This window comes from Bison bison, unplaced genomic scaffold (genome assembly GCF_000754665.1).
Source record: "Bison bison bison isolate TAMUID 2011002044 unplaced genomic scaffold, Bison_UMD1.0 scf7180017864373, whole genome shotgun sequence".
NCBI classification, from domain to species: domain Eukaryota; kingdom Metazoa; phylum Chordata; class Mammalia; order Artiodactyla; family Bovidae; genus Bison; species Bison bison.
Window position 1 is genome coordinate 7846204 of NW_011494945.1, and position 18876 is coordinate 7865079.

At 45.9% G+C, this 18876-nt stretch overlaps 1 protein-coding gene across 9 annotated transcripts in view; it reads left to right on the plus strand.

Annotated features, from left to right (window-relative positions):
• Nucleotides 1-18876, plus strand: part of SCML4 (sex comb on midleg-like 4 (Drosophila)) — a 111846-nt gene that overhangs the window by 87074 nt on the left and 5896 nt on the right. For 7 of the 9 annotated variants that reach the window (XM_010856650.1, XM_010856649.1, XM_010856648.1 and 4 more), the window contains 3 exons: nt 3561-3851; nt 10424-10569; nt 13044-14807. In XM_010856650.1, the coding sequence (XP_010854952.1) occupies nt 3561-3851; nt 10424-10569; nt 13044-13169 (563 nt within the window). In that variant the 3' untranslated portion in view covers nt 13170-14807. Of the gene's footprint in view, nt 1-3560; nt 3852-10423; nt 10570-13043; nt 14808-18876 lie in introns of those variants that run through there. The other 2 variants (XM_010856655.1, XM_010856651.1) reach the window with 2 other exon arrangements.

Sequence of the window (18876 nt, forward strand, 5' to 3'; positions counted from 1 at the left end):
GAGTTTCAGCTTCAGCATCAGTCCTTCCAATGAACATCCAGGACTGATCTCCTTTAGGACGGACTGGTTGGATCTCCTTGCAGTCCAAGGGACTCTCAGGAGTCTTCTCCAACACTGCAGTTCAAAAGCATCAATTCTCTGGCACTCAGCTTTCTTTGTAGTCCAACTCTCACATACATACATGACCACTGGAAAAACCATAGCCTTGACTAGACGGACCTTTGTTGGCAATGTAATATCTCTGCTTTTTAATATGCTATCTAGGTTGGTCATAACTTTCCTTCCAAGGGGTAAGTGTCTTTTAATTTCATGGCTGCAATCACCATCTGCAGTGATTTTGGAGCCCCCAAAAATAAAGTCTGACACTGTTTCCACTGTTTCTCCATCTATTTGCCAGGAAGTGATGGGACCGGATGCCATGATCTTCGTTTTCTGAATGTTGAGCTTTAAGCCAACTTTTTCACTGTCCTCTTTCACTTTCATCAAGAGGCTTTTTAGTTCCTCTTCACTTTCTGCCATAAGGGTGGTGTCATCTTCATATCTGAGGATATTGATATTTCTCCAGGAAATCTTGATTCCAGCTTGTGCTTCTTCCAGCCCAGCATTTCTCATGATGTACTCTGCATAGAAGTTAAATAAGCAGGGTGACAATATACAGCCTTGACGTACTCCTTTTCCTATTTGGAACCAGTCTGTTGTTTCATGTCCAGTTCTAACTGTTGCTTCCTGACCTGCATACAGGTTTCTCAAGAGGCAGGTCAGGTGGTCTGGTATTCCCATCTCTTTCAGAATTTTCTACAGTTTATTGTGATCCACATAGTCAAAGGCTTTGGCATAGTCAAGAAAGCAGAAATAGATGTTTTTCTGGAACTCTCTTGCTTTTTCCATGATCCACCGGATGTTAGCAATTTGATCTCTGGTTTCTCTGCCTTTTCTAAAACCAGCTTGAATATCTGGAAGCTGTATATTACATTAATGGACATCATCATGTATTACATTAATGGACGATGTCATGTATTACATTAATTGATTTTCAGATGTTAAACCAACCCTGCATCCCTGAAACAAATCCTACTTGACCATGATGTATAAGTTATTCTGTATGTTATGGATTTGTTTTGCTAGTATATTGTTGAGAATTTTTGTACCCATATTAATAAGACATTGATCTCTAGTTTTCTTGTGATGTCTTTGTCTAGTTTTGGTGTCAGGGCATTGGTGTTCTCATAGAATGAGTTGGGAAATATTCTCTCCATATATTAGTCTGCCCGGCTTCCATAATAGAAACCTCATCCTCTATCCTGTAACTTTATTTTCTCATAGTTCTGGATGTCAGCAGTCTGAGATCCAGCTGTCATCAGGGTTGGTTTCCAGTGGCCCACTCTTCCTGGCTAGTGAACAGCCACTTTCTCTGTGTCCTCACATTGCCTCTTCTCTGTGCGTGTGTATGAAGAGGGAGACTCTCTTATGTCTCTTCCTCTTCCTGTCAGTACTTTCTTTTTAATCAGTACTATTGGGTTGAGGCCCTACCTTTAAGACCTTAATTAACCTCAGTTATCTCATTATGGCCCCTCTCTCCAAGTATAGTTGCCTGGGGGGGCTAGAGCTTCAACATATGAACATTTGAGGGGGACACAATTCAGTCCATAGCACTCCATTTTTACTTTTTGGAAGACTTTGTGAAGAACTGGTTTTAATTTTTCTTTAAATGCTTCATAGAATTAATTTCTGAAGCCATTTAAGTCTGGGATTTCTTTGTTTTTTGATTACTATTTGATCTCTTTACTTGCTTTATGTTGATTCAGATTGTCTATTTCTGTCAGTCTGTCCATTTCTTCTAATTTACCTAGTTTATTGGTGATAATTGTAATATTATTTAATAATCCATTTATTTCTTTGAGATTGGTGTTAATGTCATCTCTTTCATTTCTGAGTTTAGTAATTTGAGTCTTCTTTTTTTCTTAGCCAATCTAGCTTAAAAAGTTTGTCAATTTTGTTGATCTTTTCAAAGAGCTAGGCTTTGGTTTCATGATTTTCTCTATTTTTCTGTCCTCTATTTAATTAATTTCTGCTTCAGTCTTTATTATTTTCTTCCTTGTACTTGCTTTAGGTTTGGTTTACCCTCCTTTACTCCAGCATTTTATTGAGGAAGATTAGGTTATTAATTTAAGATTTTTCTTTTTAAATATAAATATTAACAGATAAAGTTTGCTCTAGGCACTGCACTGCTTTAGCTGTATTCCATATGCAGTGGTTTTTATTTCTAGGCAAGCTCCATATGCATCCCCATATGTGAGAAGACCTGCTAGTTGCCCTAATTAAATCAAGTCTTTATCTTTTAATACCTATATTGTGGGAATAGCCCATACTGGTTTACAGAAGAAGACATCTGGATCTCATGGCCCCAGATGTGCTTACTTATTGCCAGCCTTGGAGGTCCATTGGTTTTTCTTTTTTAAAGTCACTTTGGGGATGTCCATATCTGTTTTTATCATGTGTGGTATTTGGATGGTTATTGATGGAGTTAGACAGATATGATCTTGTCTAGGGTCAAGAAGAAAAGGAATTGCTAGAATATTTTTCTTCCTCTTTCTATCCCTATAATTCCTCTAGGCCTTGTCTTTTCAAACAAAACAAAACGCCCCACACCATTTGTATAGCTCACAGACAGAGTTCAACAGGCTGTAAGAATGAGCTTTAAAAGTGGAGAAAGTCCTGATCTGTTTCGGTGAGGGAGCTGAGGAGGAGATTGGCAGGCTCTTCAGGTCCTCTACTCTCTCTGTACTTTAGATGGGGTCTTTCTCTCTTATCTGCAGGGTTTGGGGAGGACCATGGGGCCATCCAGATCGTCATTTATGTCCCTAGTTTGTTCACCTTGGTGGAAGGTTAGTACCCTCATGTATACTGGAACTGAAAGTGTGGGGAGGAAGCGCCGCCACACCTGTACCAGAACGCAGGCCAAAGTTGTTTCTCCTGACTCTGGGACACCGTGACTCTGGCTTGATCTCTCCCAGGAATCTTGGGCCAGGTGAGGAAGGCAGTGGTTATGGGCAAAAGAAGAGGGAGCCAGGAGATTCCAACAAGCTGGCAGAGACTCCTGGAGGAGCAGAGCGATAGAGGAAGAAAGACCTTTGTTTGAATTTTATTTACACGTCATCAATAACCAAGATGATCTCATTTTCCTTGGAACACGAAGGGTCACATGTCCTAATCCCTACTAAAGTCTGCTTTGTTGGTGAGGCAGGTGTCATTCTGCTGAGGGCTGAGCTACTGGGGTGCATGCCTTGGGGTCCATTCCTTCTCCTCTGTCATGCCCGCACACAGTGGCACCCGGGTCCATTCCTTCTCCTCTGTCATGCCCACACACAGTGGCACCCGGGTCCATTCCTTCTCCTCTGTCATGCCCGCACACAGTGGCACCCGGGTCCATTCCTTCTCCTCTGTCATGCCCACACACAGTGGCACCCGTGCTGCTGGGGAAAGATTTTCCAAGACCCAGCGCCTGGTGGCCTCTTGACTGCTCTCTAATCTCTGCTTCTCTGCTCTGCCTTCTTGCCTAGCAAAAACAGTCACCGCCGAGGAGTGCCTGGTGAACCCTGCGAGCATGAACCGCTACGGCGTGGACCCTTCCTCCCCCACCTTTAGCCACAGGGGCTCCCTGCCCACCTCCTCTTCACTGTACTGCAAGCGGCAGAACTCTGGAGACGGCCACCTTGGAGGCGGCTCAGCCACCACAGTCAGTGGTCCCCGCGCCAGCCCCTTGTCCCCCGGAGGCCCCTCGGCACCTGGGCTGCGGCCTCCTGGCTCCAGCCCCAAGAGGAACGGGACTGCTCTTGAAGGAAACAGATGTGGTAATGTAACGCATGATCTGGCTTCCCCATGACCTGACCTCCTGTGCCCTTGCCCTGAGACCACCGAGTATAGAGGGACTGGGGACGGTGGCTGTTTGAATGTGGGAACACAGGGAAATTTGATGTTTCCACAAATCCCTTTGTGGACTTTTGTTGTTCTTGAAGGCAGCTGACTTCAACCTTTGACCACAAGCAAAGACAATGGTGTATGAGAGTGGGCTAAACTGTAGGAATAAGTAGAATCCAAAATGTACAGTGGCTCAGCTACAGTAGAAGTTTTTATAGTTGGTGTGTGCATCACAGTTCAGAGACCTGGGATCATCCGTTTTGTGGCTCTGCTGTTCCCTGTGGCCGCCATGCTCCGTGCATCTAGCAGGTGGATTGGGTTGGTAACTAGCAGTTTTCAGCCACTGCTGATTAGAAACGTTCCTTCCTTCTGCCTGTTTCCTCCTGTGGTGCTGTGTCTCCTCATCTCTCGTACTTTTTCCCTTCCATCTCACAGTAGGAGCCAAGCTCTCGGCTTCGTGAGGTCTTCCCTCTAATTCGAATCCTCTGCAGCCCCAGAAAAGTGGCCTGTCTGAGGCATAGCCTAAATAGCTATGTATTGAGCACCTACTATGGGCCAGACACTCTCCACACATTATTTATGACTTTTATGAGTTATAAATGAGCCACCAGGGAAGCCCTATTATTATGTCAGGTGTATATTATTATTGTAGGCATTATTAGATTTGATACACAGATAAAGCATGTGAAGATCAAGAGGTCAGTCAAGCATTGAGCCAGGATTTGACTTAAGCTGGCTCCAAAGCTGGCTTTCAAAAACTGTGCCTGGGATTTTCACATGCTCAGTGGGCTTCAGTGGGTCCCTCTGAGGTTCTAGGGGAAGGCTGGAGGGGATGGGAGCAGACAGGACTCTACCACCACCCTCTGTAACCAGGGCCTCTTCACATTTGCAGAGTGGGGTTCTCCATTTGTGTAGCTTAAACAGAGCTTGCGCAGCTAAACACATGTGGAAACCATAGAGATAAACCATGCTAAACTGAGTGAAGGTAGATTAAAATAGGAGAGAAAATCCTGGCCTCCTTACCCATTAGTCACCTAGCAGTCAGCTTGGGTGCTGCCGCAGGCCCTCTGGAGGGCTATTAAGTTTTCCCTCTGTCCAAAGAAGTGCTTGGTATTTTCTGAAATTGCATCCCAAGTGAAAGCAGTCGGTATTAAGAAACCATATTTCTTTAAGAGGGTTTGACCCAAGTCATAAAACTGGAAGGGACCTAGAAATGGATTTTCCCCCATGGTGCTAACCTTAATGGTTTAAACCTGCAGAAATCAGAAACTGGTATGAGACTGTGTGAGAAGGTAGGTATCAGTGATGTGACAGACTTCTCAGTCCTCTCTCTCACATGAATTCTTACCCTGGACTACTACTGGCTTGATATATCGTCTCTGCCCATGGACTCAAGGGGTGTATTCACAGGACACATTTTCCTATTTTTTGCTGATACTCAGGGGAAAATCTGAGAGCTCACCTCTGTCTCTCATCCAAGATATAATCACTAAGAACTAGTAATATAAAGAGATTTTGGATAACAGGAGATGCTGTAGAATTCCCAACTGAGAGTGCATCCAAGCTTCAGAATTGAAGTGACTTCAACATTGTTCTTACCTTACCACCTACATGCTTCCCATGGGTTCGAGTTTGAGTCTATAGGGTATGGCCTTGGGTGGTGCATAGAGAATGATTCAGCCAGAAAAAGAAGAATGGGAACAGCACTCTATGTGGGGCAGAGGGTAAAGTGAGTGAAGGTGTAGTAGGGCTTATTCATTCCGAGGAATGAGAAGAGTTTGTGCAGGGACATGGACGGAAATCATGCTGGGAGATTTGGGGTTCAAACCAAGCAGATTGGGCTTTCTTTACTCTGTGGAAATCAGACATTTCTGAACAGGGACGTGAGATGGTGGCCACAGAACTCAGGAAGACAAATCTATTGGCCACTATGGAATTGACGTATAACAGTAAGAAGACTAGCAGCTACCTTTAATTAATTCTTACTGTTTAATGCTTCACATTATCACATTTAATCCTCACAGTGTGGTAGGTAGTTGACTGTTGAGGCAGCTAAGACTCAGAGGGATTTTGGTCAGTCCTGGCCAGCATATACTCATGGAGCACAATATGCTTGTCTAAGGTCTAAGGGTGGAGCTGTGAGCAAGATAGATATGGGCCCTGTTCTTGGACAGTCTCCAATTGCAGAGAGACTGATGGTTAACAAACAAAACCGAGGGGCCCCTTTTGGAAGCCGATGGGCTTCCCTTCAGGATGCTTGTCATCAGGCTCCAGCCCAAAGCCACAGAATCACATGATTCTTACAATACTCTAGAGAAACAGCATGAAGAACCTGAAGCCCATGAAGAATAAGATGATCAGGTCTGGGAAGGGGTTGGAAACCTGGCCACCGGCTCTCATTCACTGCACTTTGCCCACAGACACGCTGATAAGGCTTCAGAGGTGTGAGAATGTAGTGCCTTTGTGTTGCCCAGGAGAGGCGGTGGTTTGAGGGGACCTTGGCGATCCTTCCCAACTCCTCATTTCCCAGCAGAGAAGCACAGAGACACTCGCACGGTGGTGGGTAGAGGGGCCTCTGACTCCTGGATCATTGATCCTTCTCTTTCTTCATCGGATTCTATCATGAGCTATAAAGTGTCTTCTGAATTATGAGTGAGCAAAAGGAAATTATGCTTGTGCTTGTGGGCCTGTGTGAGACAGAGTGATACACAGGCAGCCGCAGGCGGACCGGGCTGTGAAGGTGCCCGGAATTACTTTAGACGGATTCACAGTCATTCCATTCCTGGTGGGTATGAATTCAGCATTAGAAGGAGCCACCACCATCTTCATCCTACATCCATTCACAGCTGGGTTTCACTCTGCACATGTCTCCAGCAGCACCCAGGGAACAGACCTGACCGTGCACCAAGTTCTCTGCACTGGAGAATGCCCCCCTTTCACAAAGGCAATCAGCGAGTGCTTTGCACACTCTGTTCTTTTAGGAACAAGATTTTTTTCACATCTATTGTGTCTGACCACTGTGCAGTCACATCTGCCTAGCCTGGCCATGTCAGCCCAGACCCATGTGTCTTCCTGACAGCCTGACAGCAGCTGAAGGGACTGTGTGGTTATTATCTTTGTGTGAGCATGGCAGAAGCTGGAAAGCTCCCTCTCTCCCTCCTAGAGCTAGTTCACTTTGGATCCTGAGCTGGTCTCTAGGTGTGACAGCTTCCTGCTACTGTCTGTCTTGTGTAACTCTAAGGCCCCTCAAAGAGGAAACACGAAAATGCCCACAGCTAGGACCAGGTGCCAGGAGCAGAGCCACTTTCCCTCCACGCTCATTGCCTGGAGAGCCTCACCCTAAAGACAAGCCAGACCCCTTGCTCAATCCCATGGCTGTGGCTCACTGAGAGAGCCTTTCCCTGGCCTTGCTCAGAGGACCTTAGGCTCCCATGGATGGTGTTGTGAGTCGGTCTGGTGTTTTTCCTTCCTGTCAAACATGGGAAATTAGATTTGACCTCTGCTCTGATCACTCTAAAAATCATTCTTGGCACTGAAGGCTTCCCGCCTTTGTAATCAGAGCATCTATTATCACCCTGATTACTGCCGACACTCCGATGGGGCAGGCTCCAAAGGCAAATGCGATTTCCATGGTTCCTCCTCCCCTTGTTGAGTGCAGATGTCCTTAAATGCAATGAAATCATCTCTAATAAGCATGCATCCACATTCAGATAGCCCCGGGGTGCATTAACAGTTTCCTGGCAAAATGCACCCCCCACCTTATGCCAGATCACCTAAGGGGACCCTTCCAGGTCTAACAAGGAAAAGGCAGGGAAAATCTCAAAGAAAATCCAATTCTCAACCAAACCATTGTATTGAGGATAGACACAGCAATGTGATAATGTACTTTTCTCAGCACCAATGCAGAGCTGTGCCCTTCTCAAGCACATTGAAAAGAGGAGGAAAAAAGAGACAGCAGAAAAACCGCTGCACCCTGAAATTAAAGAACATAAATGGAAAGGAAGTCTTCTCAACTACGAACTTAGAATTACTCGGTAGGGAAGCTGCTTCATTGTTCAGAGCCTGAAAATAAGATTAAGGATTACACACACAAAGCTTTTGTGTAAATTACTAATACTGTTTTTGTGAAGTGTATTGATTTGTTTTACATTCATTGAACCCATATTACAAATATATTTGCTTGGAGCCATGGAGGAGTTAACGATTATAAACCCTGTAATGAGAGGATTCTGGGCTTCCCAGGTGGCACTAGTGGTAAAGAACCTGCCTACCAATTCAGGAGACGTGAGAGACATGGATTCAATCCCTGAGTTGGGAAGATCCTCTGGAGGAGGGCATGGCAACCCACTCTAGTATTCTTATCTGGAGAATCCCATGGACAGAGGAGTTTGGCTGGCTACCGTCCATGGGGTTGCAAAGAGTCAGACACGACTGAAGTGACTTAGCATGCACGCACACAATGAGAAGATTACATTTTTCACCAAACTCTTAGCCCAGGACCTGGTACAGAAGAGATGCTCATTAGGTGTCTGTGGATGACTAGGGGGAAGATGAAAAAGATTATCCTCAAGAATTTAAAAGATAACTGGAGGTTACAGGCAAGCACATGCATAACGGTAATACTAAGCAGAATGTGCAGAGCATCTTTAAGAGAAGAACAAAGATTTGGGGGTTAAAAGTAGAGGAAGGTGACATCCAGATGGCAGGACATGGAAATGCTGCCTGTGAAGGGATCTACCTGAGCTTTGATGGCTACTAGAACTTATTTGGAAAGGAGGAAGGATAAACACCTTAAGAAGCGGTGGCAAGAATACACAGGAGAGCTGTACAAAAAAGATCTTCATGACCCAGACAACCACGATGGTGTGATCACTCAACTAGAGCCAGATATCCTGGAATGTGAAGTCAAGGGGGCCTTAGAAAGCATCACTACAGAGCTAGTGGAGTTGATGGAATTCTAGCTGAGTTATTTCAAATCCTAAAAGATGATGTTGTGAAAGTGCTACACTCAGTATGCCAGCAAACTTGGAAAACTCAACAGTGGCCACAGGACTGGAAAAGGTCAGTTTTCATTCCAATCTCAAAGAAGGGCAATGGCAAAGAATGCTCAAACTACCACACAATTGTACTCATTTTACATGCTAGCAAGGTTGTGCTCAATATCCTTCAAGCTAGGCTTCAACAGCACATGAACCAAGAATTTCCTGATGTACAAGCTTGATTTCGAAAAGGCAGAGGAACCAGAGATCAAATTGCCAACATCCGTTGGATCATAGAAAAAGCAAGAGAATTTCAGAAAAACATCTGCTTCATTGACTACACTAAAGCCTTTGTGTGGATCACAACAAACTGTGGAGCATTCTCAAAAAGATGGGACTATCAGACCACCTTACCTGCCTCCTGAGAAACCTGTATGCAGGTCGAGAAGCAGCAGTTAGAACCAGACATGTAACAACAAACTGGTTCAAAATTGGGAAACAGCTACACCAAGGCTGTATATTGCCACCCTGCTTATGTAACTTATATGCAGAGAACATCATGTGAAATGCCATGGATGGATGAATCCCATGCTGTAATCAGCAGGGATGGAAGACAGGAGAGCCCTGTGAGAGGCATCCTTCTAAGAGCTTCAGAATAATTAAATTTGAGGAGCAAATAAAGGACAGGAAAGATGACTGAGGTTTCAGAAGCGTGAAGAGGAGGAGATGCTGCTTCTAGGGAAAGAGGATGGATTAGTTTGGGACATACAAAAGAAAAACAAAACACACCATCCCCAAATATTGCCTAAATACTGACTCCCTACTCTCTTCCTCCTTCACTGATCTTACACCATTTAATCTGCCCTGGGGGAAAAGCATTTATACCACAATGCAACTCAAGTCCCTGACCAGCATGGACCAGGCACGGAACCAGGCTCCTGTTGTCCAGCAACCCCGTCTAGTGGTGAGGGTGGAGTGAGCGCTTCGGCAGAACCGAGGGCTGGGGAGGTGCTCAGAGTGGGTGCAGGGTACAGACCTCTCACAGACAGGGCTTCCAAGACCATTGCAGTAGAGACCCAGGACAAGCACCGAAATGTGGCCTCCATTCTGCCATGTCATCTCAGGGTGATGCCAGTGAAGTCACACAGGACCTGACATCATTTTGGCATCACAGCACTCCAGAGCCTATCATAATAAGCATTCTCTGGCCACCAAGGCCTGGGTCACAGGAGGTCCGAGGCCCACGGAGACAGAAGTGGTCAGGAGGGGTCTTTGAAGTCTAACATGGGTCAGCATTTCCACTGCTGGAGGAGATCCCTCTTCTGGTGCTCTCCTCTGTACAGATGAGGGGGTGGGGGGCTGCCTCTGGGAGCCGCCTCCGGTGCACTTCTAGCCTCACTCGGCCACAGGAGATCACTCAGGCCACCTTGGACTCAAGGGCCAGGCAAGGGGGCAGGCAGCACCAGGTGGGCATCGAGCCCAAGCCCGCAGCCTCACGGCCTCCCTCTCTGTGCTCTCCCCTCCAGCCTCAAACCCTTCTCCGGACAGGCAGGATGCCCGGCGGCCAAGGAGCAGGAACCCTTCCAGCTGGTCCGTGGAGGATGTGGTCTGGTTCCTGAAAGATGCAGACCCGCAGGCTCTGGGGCCCCATGTGGAGCTCTTCCGGAAGCATGTATGCACCGTGGTGGGCCTCGGGAGTGGGGTTCAGGGAGCTGTGGGGTTGGGGAGCGTCTGCACTACACCCTGGGGGCACCACTCAAGGGAGGCCAGATGGGACCACAGGTTTCTCAGAGCAGAACAGCCACTTAGTCTTGTACCGAAGGCACGTTTGTCCCATCTGTTCCCTCACATGGTCTTTATCAGGAGTCCTGTTTTCTCGCCCGTCTATTTGTCTGTGCAGTCAGCAAACATTGGTAACACACCTACAACGTGCCAGCAAGCTAACAGTGCCTATTCTTAAGCTGCTTTGAGGATTAAATGAAAAAATGCACAGTGCCTGGCTTGAAGATGGCCTTTGGTTAGCAGGCATTTGTATCATTATTTAGGAGATTCTAAAATATATAAAGATGGTAAATTAGATGGGTAATGATTAGTATTTTATCTGCCAAGCCTTGTGTGTCATGGTTACAATTGTTGCCGTAACCAGTTACCACAAATGTAGTAACTTAAAATGACAGAAATTTATTATCTTACAATTCAGTGGGTCAGAAGTCTGACAGGGGTCTCTCTGAGAGAAGACCATGGTGTTGGTGGGGCTGACATCTTTCTGGAAGCTTTAGGAAGAATTCATTTCCTTGCCTTTTCAGCATCGAGATCCACCTTCATTCTTGGCTCCTATCTTCCCGTCCTCATCCTTGGAGCCAACAACATCAAGCTGAGTCCTTCTCAAGCTGCCAGCTCTTTGGTTCTTTATTCTGATTTCTTCCTCCACTTCTGAGGACCCTGTGATTGTATTGTCTCCCTCCCTCTCTGATAATCCAGGACACTCTTTCTATTTTAAATGCAGCTGGTTAGTAGCTTAATTCCATCTGCAGCCTTAATTCCCAGCTTTCAGGGACTAGGATGTAGACATCTCATGTGAAGGAGAGGGAGCATTCTTCTACCAGCATTACCCCTTTTTTTTTTCTCCTTGTCTTTTATTTTTATTTGAAATGAAACTCACAAAAATCATACACTCGGACCTGGAGAGGATCGTCATCTCACCCAACATTCATATTTTATTAGGGATATATTTGACTTCAGTTCACAGTGGGGACTTGAGAGCAAGGACTGCAGAGGGATGATGTTTAGACAGATCTGAGTGGGAGGACTCTGGCTTCCTTCCAGCATGAGAGGAGTCAGCAGAAGTCTAGGCAGTGGGTAAAGAGAGAACATTAGGCAATGAGGCCCCTGGGAGGGCTCACAGATGAGCTTTGCCTTGCTACCAAGGACATGGAGTGTGAGTGACACAGAGTAGGTGCTTCTCTGGCTGAACAGCTTGGCTGGTTAGAGGAACGGGAGGGGCTGATAACACTTGAAGTTATGTGAGTCCTGTATGTGCCTCTTCTTCCCACCCGAGCACCTAAAATCTCCACCCTCTCTCTCTAGTGATCTGAAACTAGCACTATAGATGAAGGAGGAAACCCAGCCTTACTAAGTTTGTGAACTCAGCATACAGTCTGGATGGGTTACCATTTTCAGAGACAAATGGGAGCAATTTCAGGACCTCAAAGGATTGGCTTTCCCTCAGTATGTGTTTGTGCTAAACCCTGGGATGAAGCAGGTGCATTTTTTAGTTGTGTGCCACCTAGTATTCTTGACAGGGTCAAAAAGCACCTGAAATCCCTTTTAGATTGTCATTAGCAATTTGATAATCCGTTGAAAGCTGGTGGGCTTGCCAAGAATAGAAACCAGCAATTAGGATGATGAATGGAAGTCAGGGCCTTATACCAGCGCCTGGAATGGAAAGGGAACCACTAGTTTCAGGGTCTCATGAGATGATATTTTGTCTTAGTCAGTTCAGGCTGCTGTAACAAAACACCTTAGACTGAGTGGCTTATGAACAACAGCAATTCATTTCTCAGTTCTGGAGGCTGGAAGTCTGAGGTTGGGTTGCCATCAAGGTCGGCTTTCAGTGAGAGCCCTCTTTCAGGTTTTGGACTGCTACCTTCTCATTTCATGAGGACACTAATCCCCTTCAAGAGGGCTCCACCCTCATGGCCTATGCACTTTCCAAACTCACACCTCCAAATACCATCGCTTGAGGGTTAGGATTTCAACATATGAATTTGGGGAGCAGTTGGGGAGGACACATTCAGTCCACTGAAGCTTTCTCGCTCCTACAGCCCTAGATTGGATAAAGAGGTAAACATATGCATGATATTGGGAATATGGCTGGGATTAGGTTAGATTCCTTCTATCAGGACAGAGCAGGAATATGAAAGATCCAGTGGATTATGACCCCAGGGCGAATGTGGCATGACGAGCACATAGTATTTGTGGGCTTTCATTTATTTTTTGAAGACACTGCTGTGGGACCAGGAGAGTATACATCTAAGTAAATCTATATTCCCTTACCTTATTTCCTGACCACACTCTCACCGTGGCCACTATTTGATTACTTTGACCACCTTCTGGGTTTTCTCTTTTCTCATCCTGTTCCACCAGGAGATTGATGGCAATGCCCTCTTGTTGCTGAAGAGTGACATGATCATGAAATACTTGGGCCTGAAGCTGGGGCCTGCGCTGAAACTCTGCTACCATATTGATAAACTGAAGCAAGACAAGTTCTGAAGGTGTTTAAAAGACACAAGCAAAGTCCAGACAGCAGAATCTCCAGACCATCTGCCTTACCAACATCACCACCATCACAAGGACTCTCTTCTGAAAAAGAACTGTCACAAAGGCTTGGTCTTTTTTTTTTTTTTAATAAAACTCATAGTTCTTGACCTTTTAAAAAATTCAACATGGCCCTTTTGAAAGGTTCCTCTGTTTTAATGATTTGCCAAAAAATTACCCAAAAAAGGCCCATTATTTTTAAACATTTCTAGTTGGTTTGTTGCTCTTAGGGTAGGTCCTGTTTTTATAATGAGAGTTTGGGGAACTGAAGGCTATCACCCAAGGAGGACCTTGCAGATTTCCAAGCATGTGGGAAGAACCTTTGTCTCCGCAGGCTCTGTGGGGATGCCCACCACAGCAGCTCCCCGTCTTTAACTCTGACCTGGAGACCTATCATTGTCAACCTTGCTTGATTCAGCTCTGGACGCTGTCTTCTGAGGATAAATGCCTCACCTTGCACTATCCGGAAAACTTGAATTCTTTTGCTCTCTGAAAGAGAAGAAGAAGAAAAAAAATCTTTTCTATTCCTAGTTATCTGAAGTACTGTGTTGCCCCACTAGGGGGCAGGCTGCCAATGTAATTTCAGGACCCTCACTGCAGCAGCCTGATATTCAGTACCCAGTGGATGAATTAGGGTTTCTGGGAACAAGATCTAGCCTACACAGACACAGAGAATTTATTCCACAGTCAGCACCACAGATTGCAATGTGGGAAGAAACCATCTTCTAGAAGGTTCTTGTTCATAACCAGTCATTATCGACTGACTGAGATGCACAAGCAGCAAAGGCAAAAATTTGGAAGCACGTTCTTCCCAGATGGGGCTTTGGAGTCCCTTCTCTTCCAGAGTCCTTACTGAGGTGTCAATGTTTTGGCACACTATAGACTCTTAGTGACATTTAGCCACAGCATTTCTTTCAAAAAGAAAAAAGCTATCCCAACTAAGCTTTGAAATCGGAAGGTGTTGATTTCTAGTTACACTGTGGGATTATATAGTTGTATCTGTGGCTAATTTTAATAATAATAGCATGTACACAGACATGCTATTATTGAGTTTAATTCAATTTACAAATCGGTTTTCCTTTCTCACTCTGGAATAATAGAAAAAAATTGATTTCTACCCCTTTGCAGCTGTGTCCAGGGAAGGGCAGTGAATCCACAATTTACTAGGCAGAAGGGGAACTGCATCTCCATTCTTCTTATCTTCTCCTTTCTCTCTTTTCCTGTCTCCTTTTTCCTTCCTCTCTCACTGAATAGGAAACATATCTTCAAAATGAATTCATCTTTGCCATGGGCATATCCTCTTCTGTAAAAAAAAAAAAAGAAAAAGAAATCCATATTGTTGGTCATGAGGAGATGAATCTTAGACTTTGTGTTCCCTGGGAGGGGGAGGATCAACGATAACTCCAGACCTCCCTTGGCCCAGTGATCAGAAAAGGCACACCGTCCTCAGGATTCAACCTGGACAGGTGTCTCTCCGGTGAGTAGAGCAGGAGGTGAGTGCAGCCTCCCACCCCTCTACTAGGACTTCCCTGGAGGCTCAGTGGTAAAGAACCCACCTGCCAATGCAGGAGATGAGGGTTCGATCCCTGGGTCGGAAGATCCTCTAGAGAAGGAAATGGCAACCCACTGCAGTATTCTCGTCTGAAAAATCCCATGGATAAAATCCCTAAGAAACCTCCCATGCCATGCTCTTAGACCCATTTAATGAGTGATATTTGAGGAAGCACCTCAGAGCAGAATCCTTTTTAGACACACAAACGGTGGCTGACTTAAAGTGCGACAGAGAAGGGACAGAGGAGAATGTAAAGGACAGAGGAGAATGTCCTAAAACTGCCCACGAAGCCGAGCTGGAGTTATCAGGCTACAGAAGAGCTGAATGTCTGTCGGTCCCGGCCGCTGACTAAACTATCCTGAATCAGGCCTTCACGATTTTGAAGCAATAAATTGACTCTGTCTCTCTAAGTTTGCTCATCGTGAAGTGCTCACAGCTGGTCTGGAATTAAATAGTCTCTCTCAGAAAACCATGGGGAGTGTATATATTCAGAACAGCCAGGATGAAAGCAGTGAGATCCAGAAAAATTCCACCACAACCCATGTTCCTCACTCCAAACCCACTGAGACTTGTGGTGCCTCTTCCATCAACATATACCCTGTATGCTGTTGTTTGCTAAGGCATGTCCAGCTCTTTTATGACTCCATGGACTGTAGCCTGCCAGGCTCCTCTGTCCATGGGAATTCCTAGGCAAGAATACTGGAACAAGTTGTCGTTTCCTTCTCCAGGGGGTCTTCCCAACTCAGGGATCAAACCCGCATCTCCTGCATTGGCAGGCAGGTTCTTTACTACTGAGCCACCTGGGAAGCCCTGTACCTCATACAGAAACTTTCAAAACTTTCTACCATTCTTGCTAGTGCTTCCCTTGGCACAAAAATACCGACATTGGTGCCACCAAGTGAAAATCATCCTCAAACAATATTGAGGAGACACTTGGAGGAGTTTTCAGGGGAGAGAGATTTTTCCATCTTGAGAAAATTGGGTCCATGTTCATGTGGATCTGCTCTCACAGAGGTGCTGTCTTATTTTGCTTTAAACTTTAAGCAAGACAGATTGCTGCAGCCATGATATTTAAGGTTTGACTTTAAAAAAATCTCATTACTCTTAAAATGAATGCTGCCACATCAGAGAATAACCCAGGGAGGAAATTCTTCCTTGCCTGTTTTTACACTGAGATGCAATTAGCTGGCCAAATTATTGTCGTCAATCCTGCAATTATAATTAATTTTCACCCTTTTCAAAAATCTTGTCAAACCAGGCAGATAAATAGCTTAGCAAATGTAAAACATGCCGGCCATCTCCGCTACATGGACCTTACAGAGTCAGGCCATGTGTGTCGCTCTGATCCAAATGGGAGCTTATTTGGGGGGAGGCCTTGCGCTTGTACAGATGTGGTACTTGTTATTCTATGGCAGTAGCTTCGCTTCAGGTTGTGGTGAATAATGATATAGTTTTGCATAATTTCAAATTAGAGTATGTGTGTGCGCGGGCGTGTGCGTTCATGTTCGAAACATTTCCAATTATACTTGTCTGTTAAACACTTAAAAAAAATCTGAGACAATTTTATTGCCTAAGGCATTTAAAATATTTTATAAAGCACATTATTCCTTTTGTGAAGATTTTAGGTGAAAGATGTGCATTTCGTATGTGTGTGTGCGCGCGCGCATGCAGGCACATGCGTACTTCCTGGCAGTGCGGTGGGAAGAGCCTTTGAACGTGGCTGGGAAGGTATCAGCTCTCGCATTTGCTTTGTTTCTAATGCCTTCTCAGTTCTGTAGCACTGAGGTAGAACCTGCCCCAGGCAGCAGGGTGCACCCTTGAGGCAGCTGGCGGGCGGTGCTGGGATTCTGGACCTGCCTGCTGTCAGGCACTGACTGGGCGCACCAAGCCAGCCCAGGCTCTGCTCCCGGTGACTGAGAGGACAGGCCTCGCCAGGGAGCCCACTGGGCTCCTGAGCGCCTGGTACGGTGCCCGCCAGAGCTCCACGCACTCCCATCATTTCCCGGCAGCAGGGCTGTCCGGTATTTTCCTTTACAGCAGGAGAAAGGAATGGGACGCTTCTCAAGAGAAACAAAGAGGATAGTAAAATACACTGAGAAGGAAGACTGAGTTGAGATTGGCGTACGTGAGGAGGAAACTGAGGAGAGGAAGCCAAAAGTGACTCTTAGAAAGCAGACACCCCTCTAACAGGCCCAACTCTTTCAGCTACAAGGACCTATTTTTGTATTTATGTGCTGTATGGAATATGGAATATTTCTCTTTTTTAATTAAAATTATTTTTCTTATTACTTTCTGAGATTGTTTTAAGGAGAATTTTGTTATAGCTCTGAAGATAAGATTGGAAATGCCCAAAAGTGACCAGGGACTCAAATTTAGTCATTGTCAGAAGGTCTCAAAAGATGGAGACACTTTGTTTTCTTTCTAAAGAACCAGACAGGTTTCCATCCGTGCGAGAAGGTGAGTTGTGATACTTGCTCTGACCAGTGCTTTTTCAACTTTTCTCTGATGGGCTTAGGGGAGGAGGAGAGACTCATTGTTTTCCCTTACACCTCAGATAACAAGACAGAAGATGGGGAAGGAGGAGATGATTTTTGGTTAAGGAGAGGGATGAACACCTGTCTGTGGGCAAGGTTTATTTGTAGTTACTAACACACTCCCAAGAATTAACACAACCCTGCTGTAGTCTTGCCACAGCCCCGGTGGCAGGGGAAGACTGTGCTGAGAAGACGGGTGCTGAGCCCCGCAGATGGTCAGCCACCTAGTGGTACAAAGAGTCCTGCTCCCATCTCGTGACGTCACCCCAGTGGCTCCTCTCACGTGACTCCTGGCCACACTGCCCCAGGAAGAGGGCTGGGAGCCCCCGCTTCCAGGGTGCCCTTCCCTCCAACCTTTATCCTAATCGAAGACGATTCCTTCATGGACAATTGGAAGCTGGATTTTTTTGAAATCTAGCATTTACTTGAAAGAGAATCGTTCTTATTTATTGCCACCAGTTAAATATTATGGAAACATGTCTGCTAACAATTTGCTTTGTGTAATTTGTTCTAATGCTAATAAGCAACAGCTGGGACACTTCCTGTGGTGAATTCCTTTGTGGTTACAGTGGTATTATCACACACGGACTTCACCAAATCGCTGAACTTGAGAAGAACACTCACTCCGGCTCTCCCAGGCTGCAGGAAATTCCCCTCACTTAGAAGCAGTTCTGGGCAAAGCATTTTTTTTAGAGGAGGGTGTACTTTTCCTTGACTCTGCTTCTGAACAGGCCTGCAGACCTGTGCTCTTCAAGTCCCATCTAGAGAGCCTGGGATTCTCCTCCCTCTCAGCCATGAGCTTGATCTCCTCCAGAGGAAACACAGCCAGCAGAGCTAAAGAGTGACACCTTCCTGCAGGTCAGTGCATGGTGCCCAGAGTGAATACAGAGTAAAGAGTGAAAAAGGCAGTGGAAGGTGGTCTTCTGTCCACCTCATGTGGGCTGTGCCTTCCCCACCGGGCCACCATCAGCAGATGAGGCCCGAGAGGAATGGAGATGCATCTGAGAGCCAAGAGCTGCTCAGAGTGGATGAAGTGATGACAGCAGACAGTGTGGGCATCTTCCCTCTGAAGGGTCTAGACGTACCGCTCAGACCTGCTCAGGGCCGCCGGCCCACTGTTCTCTGCTCTGTAGCGCCACCTCATGGCCTGAGCCTTTGTATTGTTCCCCATATCAGATGCTTGTCGTAAAGGCCAACACAAACGCCTTCTATTGGATCCTACTTTGGAACACAACCAAAGCCTTGCTTCTCCAAGCAGCTCACTATGAAATAGCAGACCCTCGCTGGGTGTCATTTTACAGCAAGCATACGTGACCGGAGGCTACCTCCACCATAAATGTAGCATCCTCAAACCTCAGGTGGGCCCCACCTCCCCGTCCAACGCTGGAATGCCTTCCCTACACCCCTGAGAAATGGCTCTGCCTGACCACTTCCCCTTAAGGGGGAGTTCAGTCCCATAGGAAGTGGCTTATTTCTCTGTTGGACGGCTCTGGTTGTGAAAACGTTATTTCTCAGGGAGACACAGATGTCTGTGAATCAGACACAGACGTTTGAGACGAAGCCAACTCTGCAATCT